Here is a 21,387-nt window from a genome sequence, read left to right as displayed (position 1 = left end):
GGTAAAGATAAGTCCATTGTAAAATTCAAAACCCTCTAATACTGTAATAATGGTGGGTAAACAATTACATCTCTAGTATAAAAATTAAAAGGCAAAACTATTAAAAATAACTAAAGCCACAATAATTTGTTAAAGATAAAAACTTTTTAAAAATGCAGTTTATGATATCAAAAGCATAAAAGTTGGTAGAAAGGGAAGTAAAAGTGTATACAATCAAATTTATATGTTATCAGCTTAAAATGCGCCATTATAAGATGTTTTATAAAACCCTCAGGGTAACCACAAAGCAAAAGTCTCTAATAGATACACGAAGCCAAAAGAAAGGATCCAAAGCATACCATTATAAAAGTCCTCAAATCACAAGGGAATAAAGTAATAGAGGATGAAAGGAACAAAGAACCTACAAAACAATGAACAAAATGGTACTAGTAAGTTGTTATCTATCAGTAATTACTTTGAATGGAAATGGATTAAATTCTCCAATAAAACGGCATAGAGTGGCCGAATGGATTAAAAAAAAAAATAAAACCCAAGTACATGCTGCCCACAAGAAATTCACTTCACCTTAAAAGAATACTCATAACTTGAAAATGAAGGAATGGAAAAAGATATTCCAAATAAATGGAAACAAAAAGAGAGCAGTGGTAGCTATACTTATTTCAGACAAAATGAACTTTAGGTTAAAAATTGGAAAAAGAGACAAAGAAGGTCATTATATATTGATGAAGGTGTAAATTCATCAAGAGGATATAACAATTATATATGCACCCAACATCAGAGCACCTAAATATATATATTTATATATTTATATATATATTTATATATATTTATATATTTATATATATATTTATATATATTTATATATTTATATATATATTTATATATTTATATATATTTATATATTTACATATATATTTATATATTTATATATATTTATATATTTATTTATATATATTTATATATATATTTATATATTTATTTATATATATTTATATCTATATTTATATATTTATTTATATATTTATATATTTATATCTATATTTATATATTTATTTATATATTTATATATTTATATATTTATATATTTACATATTTATATATTTATATACTTATATATATTTATATATTTATACATATTTATATATATTTATATTTATATATATATTTATATTTACATACATTTATATATATTTATATATTTATATATCTTTATATATTTATATATTTATATTTATATATATTTATATATTTATATTTATATATATTTATATATTTATATATTTATATTTATATATATTTATATATTTATATATTTATATTTATATATATTTATATATTTATATATATATTTATATATTTATATATATATTTATATATTTATATATATATTTATATATTTATATTTATATATATATTTATATATTTATATTTATATATTTATATATTTATATTTATATATTTATATATTTATATTTATATATATTTATATATTTATATTTATATATATATTTATATATATTTATACATATTTATATATTTATATATTTATATTTATATATATTTATATATTTATACATATTTATATATTTATATATATTTATACATATTTATATATTTATATATATTTATACATATTTATATATTTATACATATTTATATTTATTTATATATTTATATATATTTTTATATTTTGATATATTTATATATATTTTTATATATTTATATATTTATATATATTTTTATATATTTATATATTTATATATATTTTTATATATTTATATATTTATATATATTTATATATTTTTATATATTTATATATTTATATATTTATATATTTATATATATTTATATATATTTATATATTTATATATATTTATATATATTTATATATATTTATATATTTATATATTTATATATATATTTATATATTTATATATTTATATATATATTTATATATTTATATATATATTTATATATATATTTATATATTTATATATATATATTTATATATTTATATATATATTTATATATTTATATATATTTATATATTTATATATATTTATATTTATAGATTTATATATATTTATACATTTATATATTTATATATATTTATATATTTATATATTTATACATTTATATATTTATATATACTTATATATTTATATATTTATATTTATATATTTATGTATTTATATTTATATATTTATATATATTTATAGTTATATATATTTATATATATTTATAGTTATATATATTTATATATATTTATATATGTATATATTTATATATATTTATATATGTATGTATGTATATATATTTACATATATTTATATATGTATATATATTTATATATATTTATATATATATTTATATATCTTTCTATATATATTTATATATATTTATATATATTTATGTATATTTATATATTTATATTTATATAAATATATATATAAAGCAAACATTAAGAGATCTAAAGGGAGACATAGATTGCAACACAATAATAGTAGGAGATGTCAATACCACACTTTCAATATCAAACAGGTAATCCAAAAAAAAATCAATAAGGAAACACTGGACTTGAACTACACTTTAGACCAAATGGACTGAAAAGACATATACAGAACACTTCATCCAACAGCAACAGAATATACATTCTTACCAAGTGCACGTGGAACACCAATCTTACAGGTCATATTCTAGGCTAGATCATATATTAGGCCAAAAAACGTGTCTTGACAAAGGATACTTCAAGTATCTTTTCTCACAAAAATAGTATGGAACTAACAATCAATAACAGGAAGAATCACAGAAATGTAACAAATATGTGGAAATTAAACAATATGCTCCTGAACAATTATTGGGTCAAAGAAGCATTTAAAAGGGAAATTAAAAAATACCTAGAGGCCCAACACAGTGGCTCATGACTGTAATTCTAGCACTTTGGGAGCCTGAAGCAAGCAGATAGCTTGAGCTCAGGAGTTCGAGACCAGCCTGGGCTACGTGGTGAAACCCCATGTCTACAAAAAATACAAAAACAGCTGGATGTGATGGTGTGCATCTGTGGTCCCAGCTACTTGGGAGGCTGAAGTGGAAGGATTGCTTGAGCCCAGGGGGTGGGGTTGTAGTGAGCTGAGACTGCACCACTGCACTCCAGCCTGGATGACAGAGTGAGACTCTATTTCAAAAATAATAATAATAAAGAAATAAAAATATATCTTGAGACAAACAAATATGGAAACACAATATACCAAAATGTAAGGGATGCAGCAAAAGCAGTTTTAAGAGGGAATTTTGTAACAATGAACACCCACATCAAAAAAGAAAAAAGATCTCAAATAAACAACCATGTTACACTTCAAGGAACTTAAAAACAAAACAAAACGAAACAAAACAAAAAAAACCCTAAGCCCAAAGTTAGCAGAAGGAAGAAAATAACTAATATCGAGAAGAAATAAATGAAATAGAGACTAGAAAAACAGTAGAAAAAATTTAGGAAAGCTAAACAAAATTGACAAACCCTTACTTAGGCTAAGAAAAAATAGATAAGACTCAAATAAATAAAATCAGAAATAAAAGAGGAAACCTTAAAACTGGTAACACAGAATACAGTGGATCTTAAGAGACTACTATGAACAATTAGACATGAACAAACTGAACAATCTAGAAGAAATGAATAAATTCCTAGAAACATATAACCTTCGAAGACTATATCACAAAGAAATTTGAAATCCAAACAGACCAATAATGAGTAAAGAGATTGAACCAGTAATTTAAAATCTATCATCAAAGAAAAGTCCAGAACCAGATGGTTTCACAACTGAATTCTACCAAACATTTAAAGAATTAAGTGTGAGTTCTTTCTCAAACTCTTACAAGAAAACAGAACAGGAGGGAATATTTCCAAACTCTATACTATAAAGCCAGCATTATCCTGATACTAAAGCTGGAGAAGGACATTACAAAAAAAGGAAAACTACAGGCCAGTATCATTCATGAACATACATGCAAAAATACTCAACAAAATACTAGCAAACCATATTTGACAATATATTAAAAAGATATTTCACTATGATCAAGTAGAATTTATCCCTGGAATGCAAGAATGGCTTAAAGTATGCAAATCAATAAATGTGATTCCCTATATTAACAGAATAAAGGACAAAAACCATATGATCATCTCAACAGATGCTGGAAAAAAATTAGAGATTTAAAAAATGTTCCTCAACACAATAAAAGCCATGTATGACAAGCTCACAGCTAACATCATACTCAGCAATGAAAAAGTAAAAGGCTTTTTCTTTGTGATGAGGAAACAGACAAAGATGCCCACTCTCAACACTTCTGTTCAACATAGTACTGGAAAATGCTAGTCAGAGCAATTATGCAAAAGAAAGAAAAGGCATCTAAACGGGAAAGGATGAAGTGAAAGCATCTCTATTTGCAGATGAAATGATCTTACATATAGAAAATCCTAAAGACTCCACCAAAAAAACTGTTAGAACTGATAAATGAATTCAGTGAAGTTGCAGGATACAAAATCAACTTACAAAAATCAGTAGTGTTTCTATATACTAATAATGAACTATCTAAAAAAGAAATTAAGAAAATAATTCCATTTATAATAGCATGAAAAATGTGAAATACTTAGGAGTAAATTTAGCCAAAGAAGCAAAGGATGTTCATACTGAAAACTATAGAACACTGATGAAAAAAATTGAGGATGGCACAAATAAATGGAAAGATGTTCTGTATTCATGGATTGTAAAAATATTGTTAAAATGTTCATACTACCCAAAGTGATTTACAGATTTGATGCAATCCCCACTAAAATTCCAATGTCATTCTTCATAGAAATAGAAAAAAAATTCTAAAATTTGTATGAAACCACAAAAGACTGAAAGACCAAAGAAATCTTGACCAAAAAGAACAAAGTTGGAGTAATCACTCTACACGATTTCAAAATATAACACAAAGCTATAGTAATCAAAATGGCATAGTATTGGCATAAAAACAGACACATGGACCAATGGATTAATATAGAGAGACTATTAACAGAAATAAGATCACACACCTCCGGTCTTTTACTTTTCAACAAATGTGCCAATAACACACCATGAGGAAAGGACAGTCACTTCAATAAATGGTATAGGGAAACCTGGATCTCCACATGCAGAAAAATGAAATTAGGTTCTTATCTCACCTCTTATACAAGAATCAACTTAAAATAGATAACAGACATAAATTTAAGACCTGAAACTGTAAAACTACTAGAAGAAAGCATGGGGGGAAAGCTCCTTGACACTGGTCTGAGCAGTGATTTCTTGGATATAATCCCAAAAATATAGGCAATGAAAGTAAAAATAGACAAATTGTATTGCATCAAATTAAAAGTTTCTCCACAGCAAAGGTAACAATACAATGAAGAGATAAACCACAGATTAGAAGCAAATATTTCCAAATTATTCATTGAATAGAGGTTAACATCCAAAATATGCAAGCAATTCAAACTACTCAAGAAGAAAATAACCCTATTACAGAATGGACAAAGGATTTGAATAGACATTTCTCAAAAGAAGACATACAAATGGCCAATATATTCAATATCTCAAATTATAAGAGAAATGCAAATTAAAATCACAATGAAATATCACCTCACACCTGTTGGCTTGGCTATTAGCAAAAAGATGAAAGAGAAGGGTTGGTAAGGATGTGAAGAAAAGGGGAACTTTGGTAGTATTGTAAATTAGTATAGCCATTTTGGAAAACAGTATGGCAGTTCCTCAAAAAATGAAAATTAGAATTACCATATAATCCAGCAGTCCCACACTGGGTATATGCCCAAAGGAAATGAAATCAGTATGTCAAAGAGATATTTGCACTTCCATGTTTATTGCAGCACTATGCACAATAGCCACAATATGTAAACAACCTAAGTGTCCATCAATGGATAAATGGATTTTTAAAATGTGATATATATGCGCACACACACACAAATGAAATACTATTCAGCCTGTTTTAAAAAACGGAAAATTCTATCATTTGTGACAACATGGATACACCTACAACATTATGTTAAGTGAAATAAGGCAAGCAAAAAGAGACAAATACCATAGATTTCACTTATATGTGAAATCTAAAATAGTCAGACTTATAGAGGCAGGGAGTAGAATGGTTGTCCCCACAGGCTAAAGTGGGGGTGAACCAGAAAGGAGAGAAATTGGTCAACAAGTAGAAAGTTTCAGTTAGATAGAAGTTCTGATATTCTATTGCACAGCACGGTGACTACAGTATAGTTAATAATAATGTATTATATATTTCAAAATGGGTAAAAGAGATTTTAATGATTCTCACCACCAAAAATGACAAACATTTGAGGTGATGGGTAAACTAATTAGCCTGCTTTGATCATTCCAAAATGTATACATGTATCAAAACATCACATTGTACCCCATAACTATATGCGATTGTTTTTTGTAAGTTAACAAGAAACTTAAAAAAGATCAAAACCTTACTACATGCTTGATTTTCTATGGTATTTTTGAGTGTTTACAGCTTCTGAGGTGCTCCATTATCCTCTCCAGTTTAAATATTAGATCTTCCAGCCTGCTCATGTTTATCAGAGTAAAATAAAATGGTCCTTATTTTTAAACTGTGAGGCCAGCTGGCTTGTAGACCACACATAGGAGAGATTAAGAGAGTGGTTGAGAAAGGAGGTAATTTAGCCAGTGTACCTTCACAGTCTTTAGTTCTGCACTTTCTCTCAGCAATCCTTGCTTTATTCACCCACCCACCATGATAGCTTTGGGCCCCAGAGCTCTTTAGTCGAGCACTGTGAGCACGGAGAAGCCAAGAAAAGTGAGGTGCCAGGAAGATGGAACACCAGCATGGATTATAACCACAGCTCTACAAAGGCGAAGCCTATGAACAAGGAAATTATCACTCCTGCTCTGTGATAGGTTTAGATGTGCATAATTCCCACTGGTTTAATGCTTTTATTTGAAAAGCAATCAAAGGTAATCTGAAATCAGTCATCTAAGATAAAGAAAACATTGCCCCTCTAAGCCAAATTTACCAATATCCACACGCATCATTAATAAGATGAAGAAAATTTCAGCAAATTAAAAGCCTTACTGGGACCATTTGTTCAAGGAAATTGATCTGTTTCTGGAAGCACCAGTCACTAAAGGAATTCTAAGTGTCTTTTGCAGCTTAATCAGTCTTAAAATAGGATTGTTGGCAAATGTATAAGGATTGAGGTGTGCCCTGACTAAACAAATGCAAACAGACGAAGAGACTCTCTTCAGTGCTGGGGCTGGAAAACCTATGCTGAAGCTACTTTTATGCATCAACATTCCCTACTTCCATATGGTTACTTTAAATGAATCTGTATTTAAGACTGAGTATCTCCAAATTCAGTTACTTTAGCAATGAATATTATCTAAACCCCAATGAGAAAAGGCTTTTAAATCAATCTTGCTAATTTACTTTTAACCAATTCACTGGCTTTAATTTTATCCTTTGCAACTCAGGAGAGTATCTGACTTTGTATTGGGTAAGTGATTAAATCATCAAGTGCATGTGATGAGTTATTTTCTTGTTGAACAACTCTGAAGACTTGACAAACTTTTTAGGTGCTAAGCTTCTAAAGGGAAAAGAACCTGTGTGCAAACAGATTCTTCTGAATAGTCTGTGGTAGATTACAGTGATCTAAACCAGGGGTCAGCAAACCATAACCATTAGGCCAAATCCTAGCCCATCACCTGTTTGTGTAGGACCTGAGAGCTAAGAAGGCTTTTACATTTTTAAATAGTTAGAAAGACATCAAAAGATTTCATGACACATGAAATTTAAATGAAACTCAAATTTCAGTGTCCATAAATAAAGTTTTATTGGAATGCAGCCACGCCCATCCATTTACATTTTGTATGTGGTTGCTTTCATACTACAATGGCAGAGTTGAGTAAATGCAATAGAGCCCACATGCCCTGCAAAGCCAAAAATATGTACCATCTGACCCTTTACAGAAAAAATGTTTGCTGGGATCTGATCTAGACAAGTGTAATCATAATAGCGAATAATATCAATTATAATAGTAAATATAATTCTCTTTTCAATTATTCATTCCCATCTTAAAGTTTTACTTCTTTCATTTATGATTCTAAAAGGAACTCATGTAAAAATGTTAAAATAAAAGTAAAATCCAGCAAAAGAATAATCTGTAGCCAGTTAGTATGAAGGTAAATTCCATTTTAGCTTCCAAGGAATGAGTTGGGTGTTGAGATTTCTAAAAGTTTACTCCTCTAAGGACATTTTCTTTGTGGCAAACTTAGTTTAGGAGTTGGGCCTGTCAACTGCAATCATATTCATGATTACTATAAATAGATATGAGGGAGGTTTAGTTTCTCTGAAGATCAACTCTACATACTCTTAGTGTACAAAGATAAATGTGAGCAGTACACTCACTTTAAACATGGCTAATGAAGTCATCTTCCCACAGCAACCCCCAGAGAAATTTATTTCTATGAGGAAGAGAGAAATTATGTACACATTAGCCTCCCATTAGAAATCACATGTGCCGCAGGAAGTAGTTCTATTGACAGGCATCAAATGAGAGTTGGCAAGATGGGTCTTGAGGAAGCAGTCAATCATGACCCACCTGGGGACCTGGAGACCCCAGACGCTAAAGACTGGACCCAAGCAATTCTTCCACATAATCAATTTAAACAACCTTTTTTCTTTGGGAAGAAAATAAGGACAGACATCTACACAAAAATACTATGAATTATTTTTAATCCTAGAAATGATGTGATTACTAGTAACTAAAGAGGGGAAAAGTCAACAATAATGAGATTCAGGTTTTTTAATTCAGTGAACACATATCAAAATGCTCAATGTTGTTAAATGACATAATATAATTTATCCACAGAAGACATGTTCTCATCCATTGGAAAATTGATTTAAATACGTTTTGACGAGTGCTAAGAGATGTTATAGGCAACAGTTGACTTAATGAAGTAGTTAAGGCTTCAAAATTGTGCCTTTTAGAAAAATAACAAATAACTTCTTCTACCACTTTGGGGGGAAAAGGAACAAGTGTCAATTAAAAGTCACAGAAACATGATTAATTTGTTTATTCCTTTCAACATTTCACTGAGCTTTGCAAAGGCCAGGCATAAAACTAAAGGGAATTTTATAGCCAGGATTGGTATAATATTTTCCCCATAATATTCTTTCTGTCATACTTCTTCAGTGCTTGAAATAAAATGACAAACCACTGGAATCCAAAGGAAAAAATCAGCTCCTTCCCAAAGATGGGACTGTGTTGACAAAATATATTTAATATCTAAAATTAGAAATAAAATAAATTCTCCAATATCAACTACATTTTCAGAGAGTTCATTAAAATTTAAGGCATTTTTGACATGTCAGAGATTTTAGCCCAGTGACAGGAGAAGAAAGAAGCTACCTGGGAGCAAATCCCAATTATCTCTATGGCTTGGAACATACATATTGAACACAGTGGAAGATGAGGAGAAAGGTGACAGGTGACTGTGGAAGCTTTCTCACTCTGTCCAGTCTATACAGCTTTGCCAGGGTTCCTCTGAAAGGGTTCATTTCAAATGTATTTTCACTCTTCTGTTTAAATTTTGATCAAAATGCGGAAATGCTCATAAGCACTCTGTTGGCAGGATCAAAATGAAGAATGCCAACATAATGTCTTCTTTATAAGAACATTCAAGAAATTAAATGCAAAAAAAAGGTTTATGCAAAGTGACACCCTCCCTGAATCACAGCAAACAACGACAACCTCACCTATATTCATATGTGCAACAGCAGAGATATACACAAAACATTCATTCAATAATAACAGAATGGTCTAGTGTATTACCAATCAGCCAAATAAACACAATTATTCATTTTTCTCCCATTTTCCACAAAAATAAAGACACCACCTTCAGACACAAAAGTTACAAGTCATACTTCATTGAAATGCTTGGGGCAAATCATTTCCCTACATATATGCCCTGCCTCTCTCAGCCAATCACAACTATTTTTTAAAATCTGCATTAAGGTCTATAAAGATTACTGTTTATTGGAAACAAATAAGAGCACCTTAGATCAGCAATGGCCAGGAAACCCCCCTCTTTCTCAGTTTTAAATCAATTAAGGTTTACACAAAATTGGTCAAATCCAACTTCATTCATACTTCCTTCAACAAATAATATCCAAGTCATGCTAACACCAGTAGCCCACCATAGAAAAATCACAATTATCTGGATCACTTTTGAATAAGAACAATAATTCTTTCATAACTGCTTATGGAATAACCACATTCTTATTATGAATACAATTATATGTAATTTTTCAAAACTGAATTCCTGCCTTATTGGATTATTTTTTTTTAAATTTCTAAGAAAGTCATCATCCTCAAAGTCTTGTAGCAGAAAAATAACCATATAACCTCTGGTGCTTGACAAAGAGCAAAAGTCCCACTGACATATTCTGGAGACCATGAAATTACCCCAGTATTTCATACAGTCATCTGTACTTACAGACAAACCATCTCACTTTCTTCTTCATGATTTTGCCAGTGATTTGATTGACAAGCTTTCCTATTTACTTTAATTATACTTCGAGTACTACATAAACTGTTTTAAGTCATTTGACTTCTACGATACTAGCAGCTAGTTTGCATTAATGGAGAATTAGGGCTTCTCATTACCTTTCTTACTTTTTTGTTTTTTAGATTCCTTCAAACTTTCAGTCAAGCCCTTCTTACCAGTTCCAACAATGATGGAATTTCAAAGGCAATTATAAATCTAGATAACCCGAGCACATGCTAACCCTTCCTGAAATTTAAATCAAGAGAAGATACCCTATGGAAAAATGAAAAATTTATTGTCTTCATTGCTCACCATTTTTTAGTAGAAAAGCTGTTTTAAGGTCAGGAAAATAAATAATGGGAAAAATATATCTTAAAAAATTTTTAATTTCCCCCAAAATATAAACAAAGAAAAAACATAAATTGGATCATAATGCATATGCTCACATGTGCCCTCCAAATCACACTTGTTATATAGACATTATAAAGAATAAAAGTTACCCATTAATTATATGGCATGCATCAGCAGTGCATTGGTGGGCTTAAACTTGGTTTTCAGTTATGTGTATATACAGATAAATCTCTTCCTGAGTTGAGCTTCATCTTCAGTTGAGACCCAAATCATTTGCTTTCCTTTATTTGGCAAGGTACTTGACCATGTGATAAGGCAATCAAATGTTTCAATCTCTTTCCCTTTTCAGCGGCATGGCCCTCCTCTGTGAGATCACCAATGTGACAGGTATGAGGACAGACCCTAAAATATGGTCCTGTAAAACTAGAGCAGGTTTCTTTGTTCATTAGTCTCAAGGCTACAGCACTGTCTCTTCATATATTTGGGGATCTTGAGGTTTTCAGTTGAACAGATTCAAAATGGTCTTCTTTTTCCTAAGAAAAAATATTAAAGACAAAATCAACTCACTGAAATTCTCGTAAGATTTTAGGATCTTACATGTCCTGAAGGAAAGTTCCAGAAATCATTTTAATCTATCTAGTTGCCACTTGTGATTAGGATTTTACAGTTAAAATTGGGTGGCAGATATAAAACAAGTAGCATGCCTACCCTGAAGGGCACTTTTGATGTCCAAGAGATAAGACAGACAAATTCAAAATAGAAGCAAACCCATGATTGCAATAGATGCCAAAAGACGTAGCTATGATCCCTGCAAAGAAACCACTGAGACTCTTCCGGAGGGCATACCTGACCTGAGTGCTGAAATCAATGACCTAGCCATGCTAATTGCGGGCAAAACAGAACTGACTAAATATTTTCAAGATAATACAGGCTGAATAATAAGAAAAAGGACAGCAGAAATAAATAAGTAGAATGCCAATAAGACACTAGATCAGTTGAGTTCACTAATATGTTTTAGGAAAATCTTTTAGGTATATGCCTATTAAAGATATTAAACAAGTTATCTTTGATAATAGGTCAAAATTTTCACTCAAATGTATCATTGCTGGCATTATATAAAGCATTCAAAAGGCAGACTATTAAAATAAATTAGTTTTCTTTAATGAGGAAAGGAGAAACAGGAGATGGGATTTCTTCCAACCTTTTATTGTATTTTTGAGACAGGGTCTTTCTCTGTCACCTAAGCTGGAGTGCAGTGGTGCAATCTCAGCTCACTGCCACCTCTGCCTCCCAGGCTCAAGTGATCCTCCCACCTCAGTCTCCCGAGTAGCTAGGACCACAGATGTGAGCAAGCACGCCATTTTTTTTTTTTTTTTTTTGAGTCAGAGTTTCACTCTTGTTGCCCAGGCTGGAGTACAATGGTGCAATCTTGGCTCACTGCAACCTCTGCCTCCCGGGTTCAACCAATTATCCTGCCTCACCCTCCTGAGTAGCTTGGATTATAGGCACCTGCCACCACACCCAGATAATTTTTTGTATTTTTAATAGAGACAGGGTTTCACTATGTTGGCCAGGCTGGTCTCGAACTCCTGTCCTCGTGATCTGCCCGCCTCGGCCTCCCAAAGTGCTGGGATTACAGGCATGAGCCACTGCGCCCAACCACCTAATTTTTATATTTCTTTGTAGAGACAACATTTTGCCATGTTGCCCAGGCTCCTTCCAACATTTTAATTGTTAGAGAAAGCTTTCTGAAGGCTGCTGGAATCAGATAGGGAGACTATGCTAATAAAGAGAATAAAAATGAAGAGAACTATGATTATTTTTTAAAATAAATGAAATAGGAGGCCAATCAGTCTCACATGCAAATAGATGTATGTCTAAAGTAGAATAGTGACATAAGAAGATAATAGGAAGTTGACATTGAGTAGCTGTCAGGAAGGGTAAGTTTGCTTTTGTGTTTGCTTTCATTGGGGTGGATAAATCCAAGAGCTTTAGGGCTACAGGGACAGGGTTATAGAAAAACATCACAGCATACACACCAACATATCACTTTTTCCCTGCCTCTGCTGAGCGGACAAGCCTCTGGAAGAGTAGACTGTAGATCTCCTCAGTGCTCCTGCTGACTGGCTCTGTGAGAACTGGCCTGAGGTCTCATGTTTAACAGCCTTAACAATTTTTTAGAATAACCATTAGCAGTTGAAATATTTGTTAAGCACCGTCTCTGTTGCAGGACCATGACTAGAGTTTAGGGATACAAAAATGAGTACAGCAAGATGTCTTCCCTCAAGGAGCTCATAGGATATTAAAGGAAAGAGCTCTAGGGTATCAGCCATAAACTCAAAAGAAAACATGAGATTTCTGCAGCCTTTGCTTGAGAAAATTTGATTCAACATGGTGTGTGGGGAGGGAAGGCAGAGACCTGTTGGTTATCTTCAAAGTAATATTTAAAGTAAAACACTGAAAATCCTTTATAAAATTATGTTGAGATAATAGGGCTTTAATAGCCATGTCCTCTGCATTCGCATGGGATTGTGCTCCTATTGCTGAAATGGTGGGATATATACACACATGCATGTGTATATAATTAGGTAGGTAGTGACACTAACTGACTGGGACTTCCTAATGGCAGGAACTCTATATCTCATTCATTGTTTAATTCCTAAGATATGACCCAAGTCCTACCACTTGGTAGGTTGTCAATCAATGGTTATAAAAATCTACTGAAATACCACATTGGAGAAGGAAAAACACTGGATTGGAACTTGGGAGACATGGCTTCTAATTCCTATCTAACCCCTTTGGACAAATAAGTGAACCTCGCAAGGTCTGTTTACTCATGTATTAGACAAGGGTTCCAAACAGGATGATCTTTTTCAGCTCTAAACTCAAGAATCTACTCCAAAGCCAACTTCCCCCAGAAGGTTTTCCTCATCTTGTCACTATCTACCCTACTGCACTCCCTTCTCCCCAATGCTGCAAGAGACCCTACTCTTGTTCTTGACATACTGGATGATCGTTTGAAAGGGGTGTGTGTGTGTGTTTGTCTGTGTGTGTGTGTGTGTCTGTGTGTGAGAGAGAGAGATATGTGTCCTCTCCTAATATTCTAGTTGGTGTGTGAGTTGAGAAATTCTGTCTAATTTGACATAACACCCAAACTTAGCAAAGTGTCTTACAATGTCCCATAAATGGTAGTGAAATAAATAAAAGAAACACATAAAAATTGATTTAGTTTTAATTGCTGAGAAAAGTCAAGAAAAATAAATCTATATATAAACCCGAGAATTGTAGTGCAGTGCTAGGGAAATATCAAATAAGGTATGGCCTTTAGAACATGAATGAACATATCTAAGATAAAGCAAACCCTACATGACATAATAGTTAATGAACATAAACATTTTTTGCTCTCTGAAATCATTATAACAAACTTTTAAAAATAGACACACAATAAGATATGTGCAATGATATTTATAGCAGCTTTATGCATTGTCAAACACTGGAAATAGCACAGGTATCAATCAACAGACTGGATAAACAAATTTTGGTATATCTACACAATAGAATACTACTCTGGAATACAAAGGAATCTACATTTGTTAACACGAGGCGAATGAATCTCAAAAACATCTTTCTGAGTAAAATAAAATGTACACAAAATACTACAGATACTGTGTGATTACACTTATATGAAGTTCTATAACAGATAACACTAACCTATGGTTTAAAAAGATCATTACAGTAGTTTCCTTTGGGAGATGTGGGATTGACTGCATGCAAAAATACATGTTACTCTCAGGGGTGAACTAGTGTTCTATATCTTGATAGGAATTGGGGGTTATAGATGTATATTCATTTCTCAAAATTCATTAAATTGTATATTTGTAATGTGTGCCTTTCACTTAAAACAAACTTAAAGTATTGAATTATCACCAATGATATGTTCCCTGAAGTGTTTTGGGGCGAAGTGTATTGAAGTCTGCAATTTACTTTGAAACCGAACAACAGAAAAGAATATGGGTTGATGAAAGGATGGAGGGACAGATATGTAATAATACAAATATAACAAAATTTTGATGATGGGTAGATGACTATACACTGTATGATTCTTTCAACTTTTCTGTACTATTTCAAAATTTCATTTTTTAAGTAAAAAAATCATTACTCTAAAATTGCTATTCAAAACAAAATTCACTACCCTGAATCTTCTCAGGGAAGAAAACTTTTTTATACTCTAATTGGGGAGGTGACTGCTGGTTGAGTACTGACTGGGAAATGGGTTAAAGAATTCACAGTTCAGCTGCCTCAACAGTGCCCTGGATGCTTTAATTATCCCCTAGCCTGAAAGACTTCCTCATTCACCAGGCAATCAGCCTTAGGTATGCCCCCATGGTAAGAACTACAGTTGACCTTTGAACACCACAAGTTTGAACTGCACAGGCCTACTTATACGCAGATTTTACAAAACTGAACCTGGATTGAAAATACAGTATTTGTGGGAGGTAAAAGCCACCTAATAGAGAGCTGACTTTTCACATAGGCAGGCTCTGCAGAGTGACTGCAGGATTTAAGTATGCTTGAATTTTGCTATACTTAGGGGTCCTGGAACCAATCCCGTATGACTGTACAACTAAAATTCATCCTGGTAGGTAAAGGAGGTTTCACCCTCTTTTAGATAAAAATTACAGAGACATGCATCATCTACAAGGAGTACTAAAAGGGAAACATGGAAATCATTTATGGGAAGAAACCTGAGAGATTAAGAAAATTTTGACTGACTCACTTTAGAGATAATTTGGCAGGACTCAATGACTGTTCAGTAAGCAATTCAGAAGACAAGCAGCTGGGCCATTTTTGGGCTCAACACCTCTTGCAATCTATCACGCCAATTTTAGATATATTCATAGATGACAGTAAAAAGGTCTCAGAGATTTTGAAGTGGGTCCTGACTACAATACAGAGAGCTTTCCCTGAGACTAATTCCCATAGGAAAACTTAGTGAAGCATTGACTCATATTTGGACTCTTATGGTCACAGATTGGGTTTACAACGCGGAAGAAGTTCACTAGAGAATGAGAAACTGACCCAAAGGACTCTAGATAAATTAGTATGGTCAGGTCTACCTGAAAATTTCCCCTAGTTTTATGTTAAAACCAGGCATTACATTAAACGTTATTAACAATAGCAAGAATTACTGTGGATTAAGATAGATTCTTTAAACATGTCTCCAATATGCAAATCAAGTACAAGTCAACAAAAGGACATAAAACCTGCAGCCTCAGAGAAAAAGCTATATGAAAGTGGCCTCTAAGTTAAGGGGTCCCCAAAGCTCAAATAAATGATGTCAGTAAACAGAACCTTGCTGTTCAACATTGGCCTTTGGGTAGACCAAAAACATTGGAAGTTGGTTGGATCATTAGCAGCCGATACGCTGGTCAAAAATAAAAGTGAATGCAAACATCTTGTCTACTGTCAAAGATTCTCTTTCTCTTCAGTCTTAATGCCTCCCCCCTAAACTACCCCAACTTCAGCTGCTTCAAGAAAAAAGGTAATTAGAAAGGAGACTAAAGTTTTCCTGTTACCAAAACGGACTGGATGATTCACACCCATCTGAATCTGCTAGGAAAACTCGGAGAGGGTTTCTTAAACATTTACCACTCTGTTGGTTGTAGGCACTCAAGTCACCATTATACCTACTCTCCTGTGGGAAAAGAGGAGCATACAAATAATGGGGTTTGAGCAAGGTTTAGAGTAGAAAAGGGAAAATAATGTGACCTTTGGAGGGGTTCTATATGTCCATTCAAGATAGTGTTGTTGCTTCTACATATGAATATACAGTAGAACTTGATGTTATATGCTTGTACTTCCCCATCTCATACATGTTAAAGGAGATCCCTTGACCAAGAACAGCCACATGTAGAGAAGGGCCAGTAGGCAGTAGGATACCCCAGGAGTTCCCAACTCTGCCATTTGCAGCAAATGGTGAGTCAGGGTTTCATACAAGTTCCTTTACCTTCTGATGCCCAAAACAGTCACTATATAAATTAGGTCCTTTTGGTGTCAAGTCAGAAGTCTCCATATCAACAGCCCTGCTTGAGTTATCACACTTCTACTAGCAGAGGTGGTTGATAAACCCCCAAAACATTCAGGGACCTGCTACCTAATAAAGTTCATTGGAACTATGTAAGCAGATTTACAATGCTAAATCTACCCAGCGGTTAAGGAAAAACAGCCCAGCACTTTACTTGACTCTGCTATTGGGACAGTGTTGGGCCTCATTTGAGTATTCTACTTGTTCTTTTGTATCAGCTAGCCTACAAAATAGTATCCTTTGAATTGGACCCAAACTAACAGGCTATGTTAAAAGCTGTCCAGCAAGCTGGGGCAAACTCTTTACCTTTATGGCCTCACAATCATGACAACTTTGTGACACGATTCTCTATAACTAATGATTTTGCCAATTGGAGACTCTGGCAAAAGGAGACAGAGGTACCCTTTGAGGTTTTAGACTCATTACCTCTTGATATGGCTACAAGCTATAGTCATTAGTTGGTCACTGAACTGGTAAAAATTAAATTTCATTCCCACGCAGATCTTGTGACTCTACAGCTTGATAGTCCCATTTACGGTCGCTCAACAAGGTAGAAAAGGCCGAATAAGCCTCACTTGTCAAATACGAATGGCATATATTCAAGAATGCAGTTGGTCTTGCCCCAGTGGCATGTAGGCCTCACATGAAAATGTGGCAGCATACCCTTTGGGGGAAACTTTATCCCCTACTCCACTGCTCAAAACAAAACCACTGACTCAATAGGACCCTCGATTTATCAAGGTTCTACTACATGTTGGGCCTGGTTCACTGATGATTTGGTTGAGCTGAAGCCCAGTGGTATCCACTGGCTGCTACAGATATTCAATCATCTATGAATAACTGAAAACCAACAAAATTGCTCAGCTCAGTGGACAGAACTCAAAGGCATTATCAAGACCTACACATTACCTCCCTTGATAAACTTCATTATATTTTTCTGACTTACTGACTCGAGCTATTGCCAATGGCTAGCTGTTTTGTCTGCCACTTGGAAAACTAAAGACTGGCATTTCAAGGTTACCCTTTTTGGATACCACTAAAATAGATCTTAGTTTTGGATTAAAATATGTGTCACTCATGTAGACGCCCAAGTAAGGATCCTTCTTATGAAAAGATGAAATTGAATCAAGCTCCTGATAGAGACGACACAAGACAGACAGTCACAAATGGTGCAAGGGTCCATCATCTCACCCAACATGGCAAAGCATCTGCCATCATAGGCTGGGCACAAGGGAAATGATTCTATTTTTCTTATGCAGAGGTTACCACAGATGCCAGACTTGGGACTCATACCAAAAGTTGACCAGTTCTTCCCTGGCAAATTGATTACAAAATACCTTTGACCATCTCTTTGGGCTATTGGTGGTGCCTCACCACTATTTACAACTGTTCAGGGTATGGTGTTGCTATTCCAGTCTAATCAGCTAACTCTACCCATATATTGTGAACCTTGAAACAAATAAGTATAAAGTTGGTAGCTTTAAAGACCATTTGCCATCTGACAATAGGGCACTTTTTATCACAAAAGCTACTCATAAATTAGTTGAGAGTAGAGGTATTCAGTGGAACTTCCATATTTCCTACTGTCCAAAAACATATGGTATCATTGAGCATTATAAGACCTTCTCAGAAAGTGACTCAAAAAGATTTCTGACTCTATCTCCCTCATCCCCTCCTGATCCACACATCTTAATACAGCAGTTTGGTCATCAAATATGGCTGCCCATGGAAAGGGATCATCTCCTTTTGGCCACTTCACAGATAATGATCAGGAAGAACACACATACACATACATACACACAGACAGACACACATATACACCACTACGTAAGGTTATTTACACTTCTCTGAACATCCTGGATTCTGCCTCACCAACCTAGGGCATGATGTGTTATTTATTCCAACAGTAACCTCAGGCTTCCTGGGTACAACTTCTAGTGATAGCCCACCCAGAAGGGGATCTAGGAGATTCAAATATAATTCTGGTTTAACCACCTGTATTGTTGCTTTGTTGGCTGTCGTGATTATAGATAACAGAGATAATGATGACTTGTTGAGTACAGTGCCCCCCAAGTCCCCCTACCATGGCCCACATGGACAAAGGGGGGAGTGCACACTGAGTCTCTATATGTTTCTATAAAATGCCTTTGTCCCTCTTGCACATGAATGTTCTAGATAGATATGGGTAGAAATAAGGTGAAATTATAGTTGCTGAAATGGGACAAGCTGGTTTTTTAGCACTGGAAAGAGACAACAACACAGTCTGATAATGGAGGAGACAGCTTAGACCCTGAGAAGTATGAAGAAATAAGGAACATTAAGAATCATATGATTTTTTAGGGTCACCCTGTCACCTTCCTATGTAGAAAAATGCTCTAATGTGGCTCTCTCAAATCATGGCAAGGGCCTTTAATTTAACTCACTGCTGGGTCTGCCATACCCACCACATGCTCTCATCACATTTCATTTGCCATTCCCCTTAAACTAACCGAGAAATTTATCCAAAACAGCAGGAAATGGCCTCAGGCCCTGCCCCAGAGTAACACCAACATCTCATTGCCATAGCCATTATTTAGTCATTTCATGAGGTGAACAAAAGTCACTAGTTTGCAGTGTGGACAAACAGGAAAAGTTGAGCTGACTTCCCTCAAGCAGTCTCCCTGAAGACAAAAAGGAGACATCATTATATGAGGTGAATTGGAAACCCTAAGGCTTACTAGCCAGCAAAGAAGCCACTTACAGGCACAGTCAACCTGTGCTGCCTGCACAATGTAGATCCCCCTTCATGTACCCAACAACTGTGAATAACACTTTCTTTCCAGAGGCACCATGTGTACCTACAGGACTGCACTTCTTGTGTAGAAGTCAGACACTAACTTGCTTCCTCACTAAAAACATGATAACTTACACCTTAGGAGTAGTCATAAGAGATCTTCAACTGTTTAGGAAAATACCCCTATTGTTAGGGATGTTAGAAAAGGTGGTATAAAATTTGTCTCTGACCTTAGTTTGAAGTAATCAATTACACCACCTCAGCCATCAAAGGCATTCAGGTTAACATCAACTCACTGTCCATACGTTGTTATTCACAATATAATTACCCTATACTTTCTCCTTGAGAACCAAGACAAAGTCTGTGCAATCACTAATATATCCTGTAGTACCTGGATTAATGTATCTGGATTGTCTTGTTGGATTGCCATGACCCTAGATCAAAAGGATAGTTAACCACTTGATTGAGTTTACTGCTCACCAAGTGTGTGACAAAAATCGGAGACACAGTACTCCCACCCTATTCCCAGGGGATACATTCCAACTCCCCACCAGCCCCGGTGGATGCCTGAAACCAAGTATAGTATCAAAGCTTATAATACTGGTTTTTTTTTTCAATCTGATAATCAAGATGACTACTAAGTAACTAACAAGCAGGTAGTGTATACGGCAAAGATATGCTAGACAAAGGGATGATTTACTTCCAGGGTGGGACAAAGCAGTACAGTAGGAGATTTCATCATAGTACTCAGAACAGCACACAATTTAAAACTTGTTGTTTACTTCTGAAATTTTCCATGTAATGTTTTCAGACCACAGTTGACTTGTGGGTAACTAAAACCACAAAAAGTAAGACCATGAAAAGTGAAACTGCAAATAAGGCAGGACTTCTGTATATTGGGTCTCTGCTACGATTTTGAAAATTTCCTTGTCCCCTTTTTGTCCAAATCTTATGGAGCAAATATCTGAGTGCCAGTGGAAAGGTCAACACAAGAAAGCTATCTAGCTTTCTAAGGTAAACCCTGATGGTTCATAGCATTTGTTCAGCTAGTTGAGTCTGGGACCCTGAGGGTAGGGTTGAGGTTAACAATACAGATTGGCCTCATCTTGGTGAGGTGACCTTTGCTTGGTGTCCTATTGGTAGTAGCTTTATTTAAATGCTGTATAAAGCAAATTGATCAAATTTGATCCCAGCCTCAGTCAGTCATATTAATCAGAATGGTGCATGGAGTGGGGAACTAAAGGGAAAATTCATCAGAAACCAACATGGTATAAAAATGAGGTTTGGATGTTGTTGGAGACAATTCTCCATAGTTCTCTTTCATTTCTGTACATCTTAAAAGTGAGAAACTGATTACCCTTTGTTCTAGACTATCTTTTCAAGAATCTCTGTATAGAAAATTGCCTTGGAATATAAAGATATAATGTCTCCTTCCTGAGCAAAGGGTAGGCCTGCTTACAGTCTTGGAAATAGTGTCTCCCAGGAGCAATGGACAAGTATGCTACCTGTCCAAAACAATAAAGATAATAGCCCCCCTTCAGGCAAAGGATGGGCATGTTTACTATTCATTATGA

At 34.0% G+C, this 21,387-nt stretch overlaps 1 protein-coding gene across 13 annotated transcripts in view; it reads right to left on the bottom strand.

The window, feature by feature from the left end:
• ELAPOR2 (endosome-lysosome associated apoptosis and autophagy regulator family member 2) overlaps window positions 1-21,387 on the bottom strand; it is a 276,913-nt gene that overhangs the window by 83,844 nt on the left and 171,682 nt on the right. For 5 of the 13 annotated variants that reach the window (XM_055272846.2, XM_063634940.1, XM_063634934.1 and 2 more), the window contains one exon: window positions 8,774-11,488. The exons of the other annotated variants lie outside the window; for them this stretch is intronic. In XM_055272846.2, coding sequence (XP_055128821.1) covers window positions 11,429-11,488 — 60 coding nt within the window. In that variant the 3' untranslated portion in view covers window positions 8,774-11,428. Of the gene's footprint in view, window positions 1-8,773; window positions 11,489-21,387 lie in introns of those variants that run through there. 13 annotated transcript variants of the gene reach the window in all.

The sequence above is a fragment of the Symphalangus syndactylus genome, chromosome 3 (assembly GCF_028878055.3).
Source record: "Symphalangus syndactylus isolate Jambi chromosome 3, NHGRI_mSymSyn1-v2.1_pri, whole genome shotgun sequence".
Classification (NCBI taxonomy): Eukaryota; Metazoa; Chordata; class Mammalia; order Primates; family Hylobatidae; genus Symphalangus; species Symphalangus syndactylus.
Note: the sequence above shows the minus strand (reverse complement) of the source record. Positions and strands in the feature narration are given on the sequence as shown.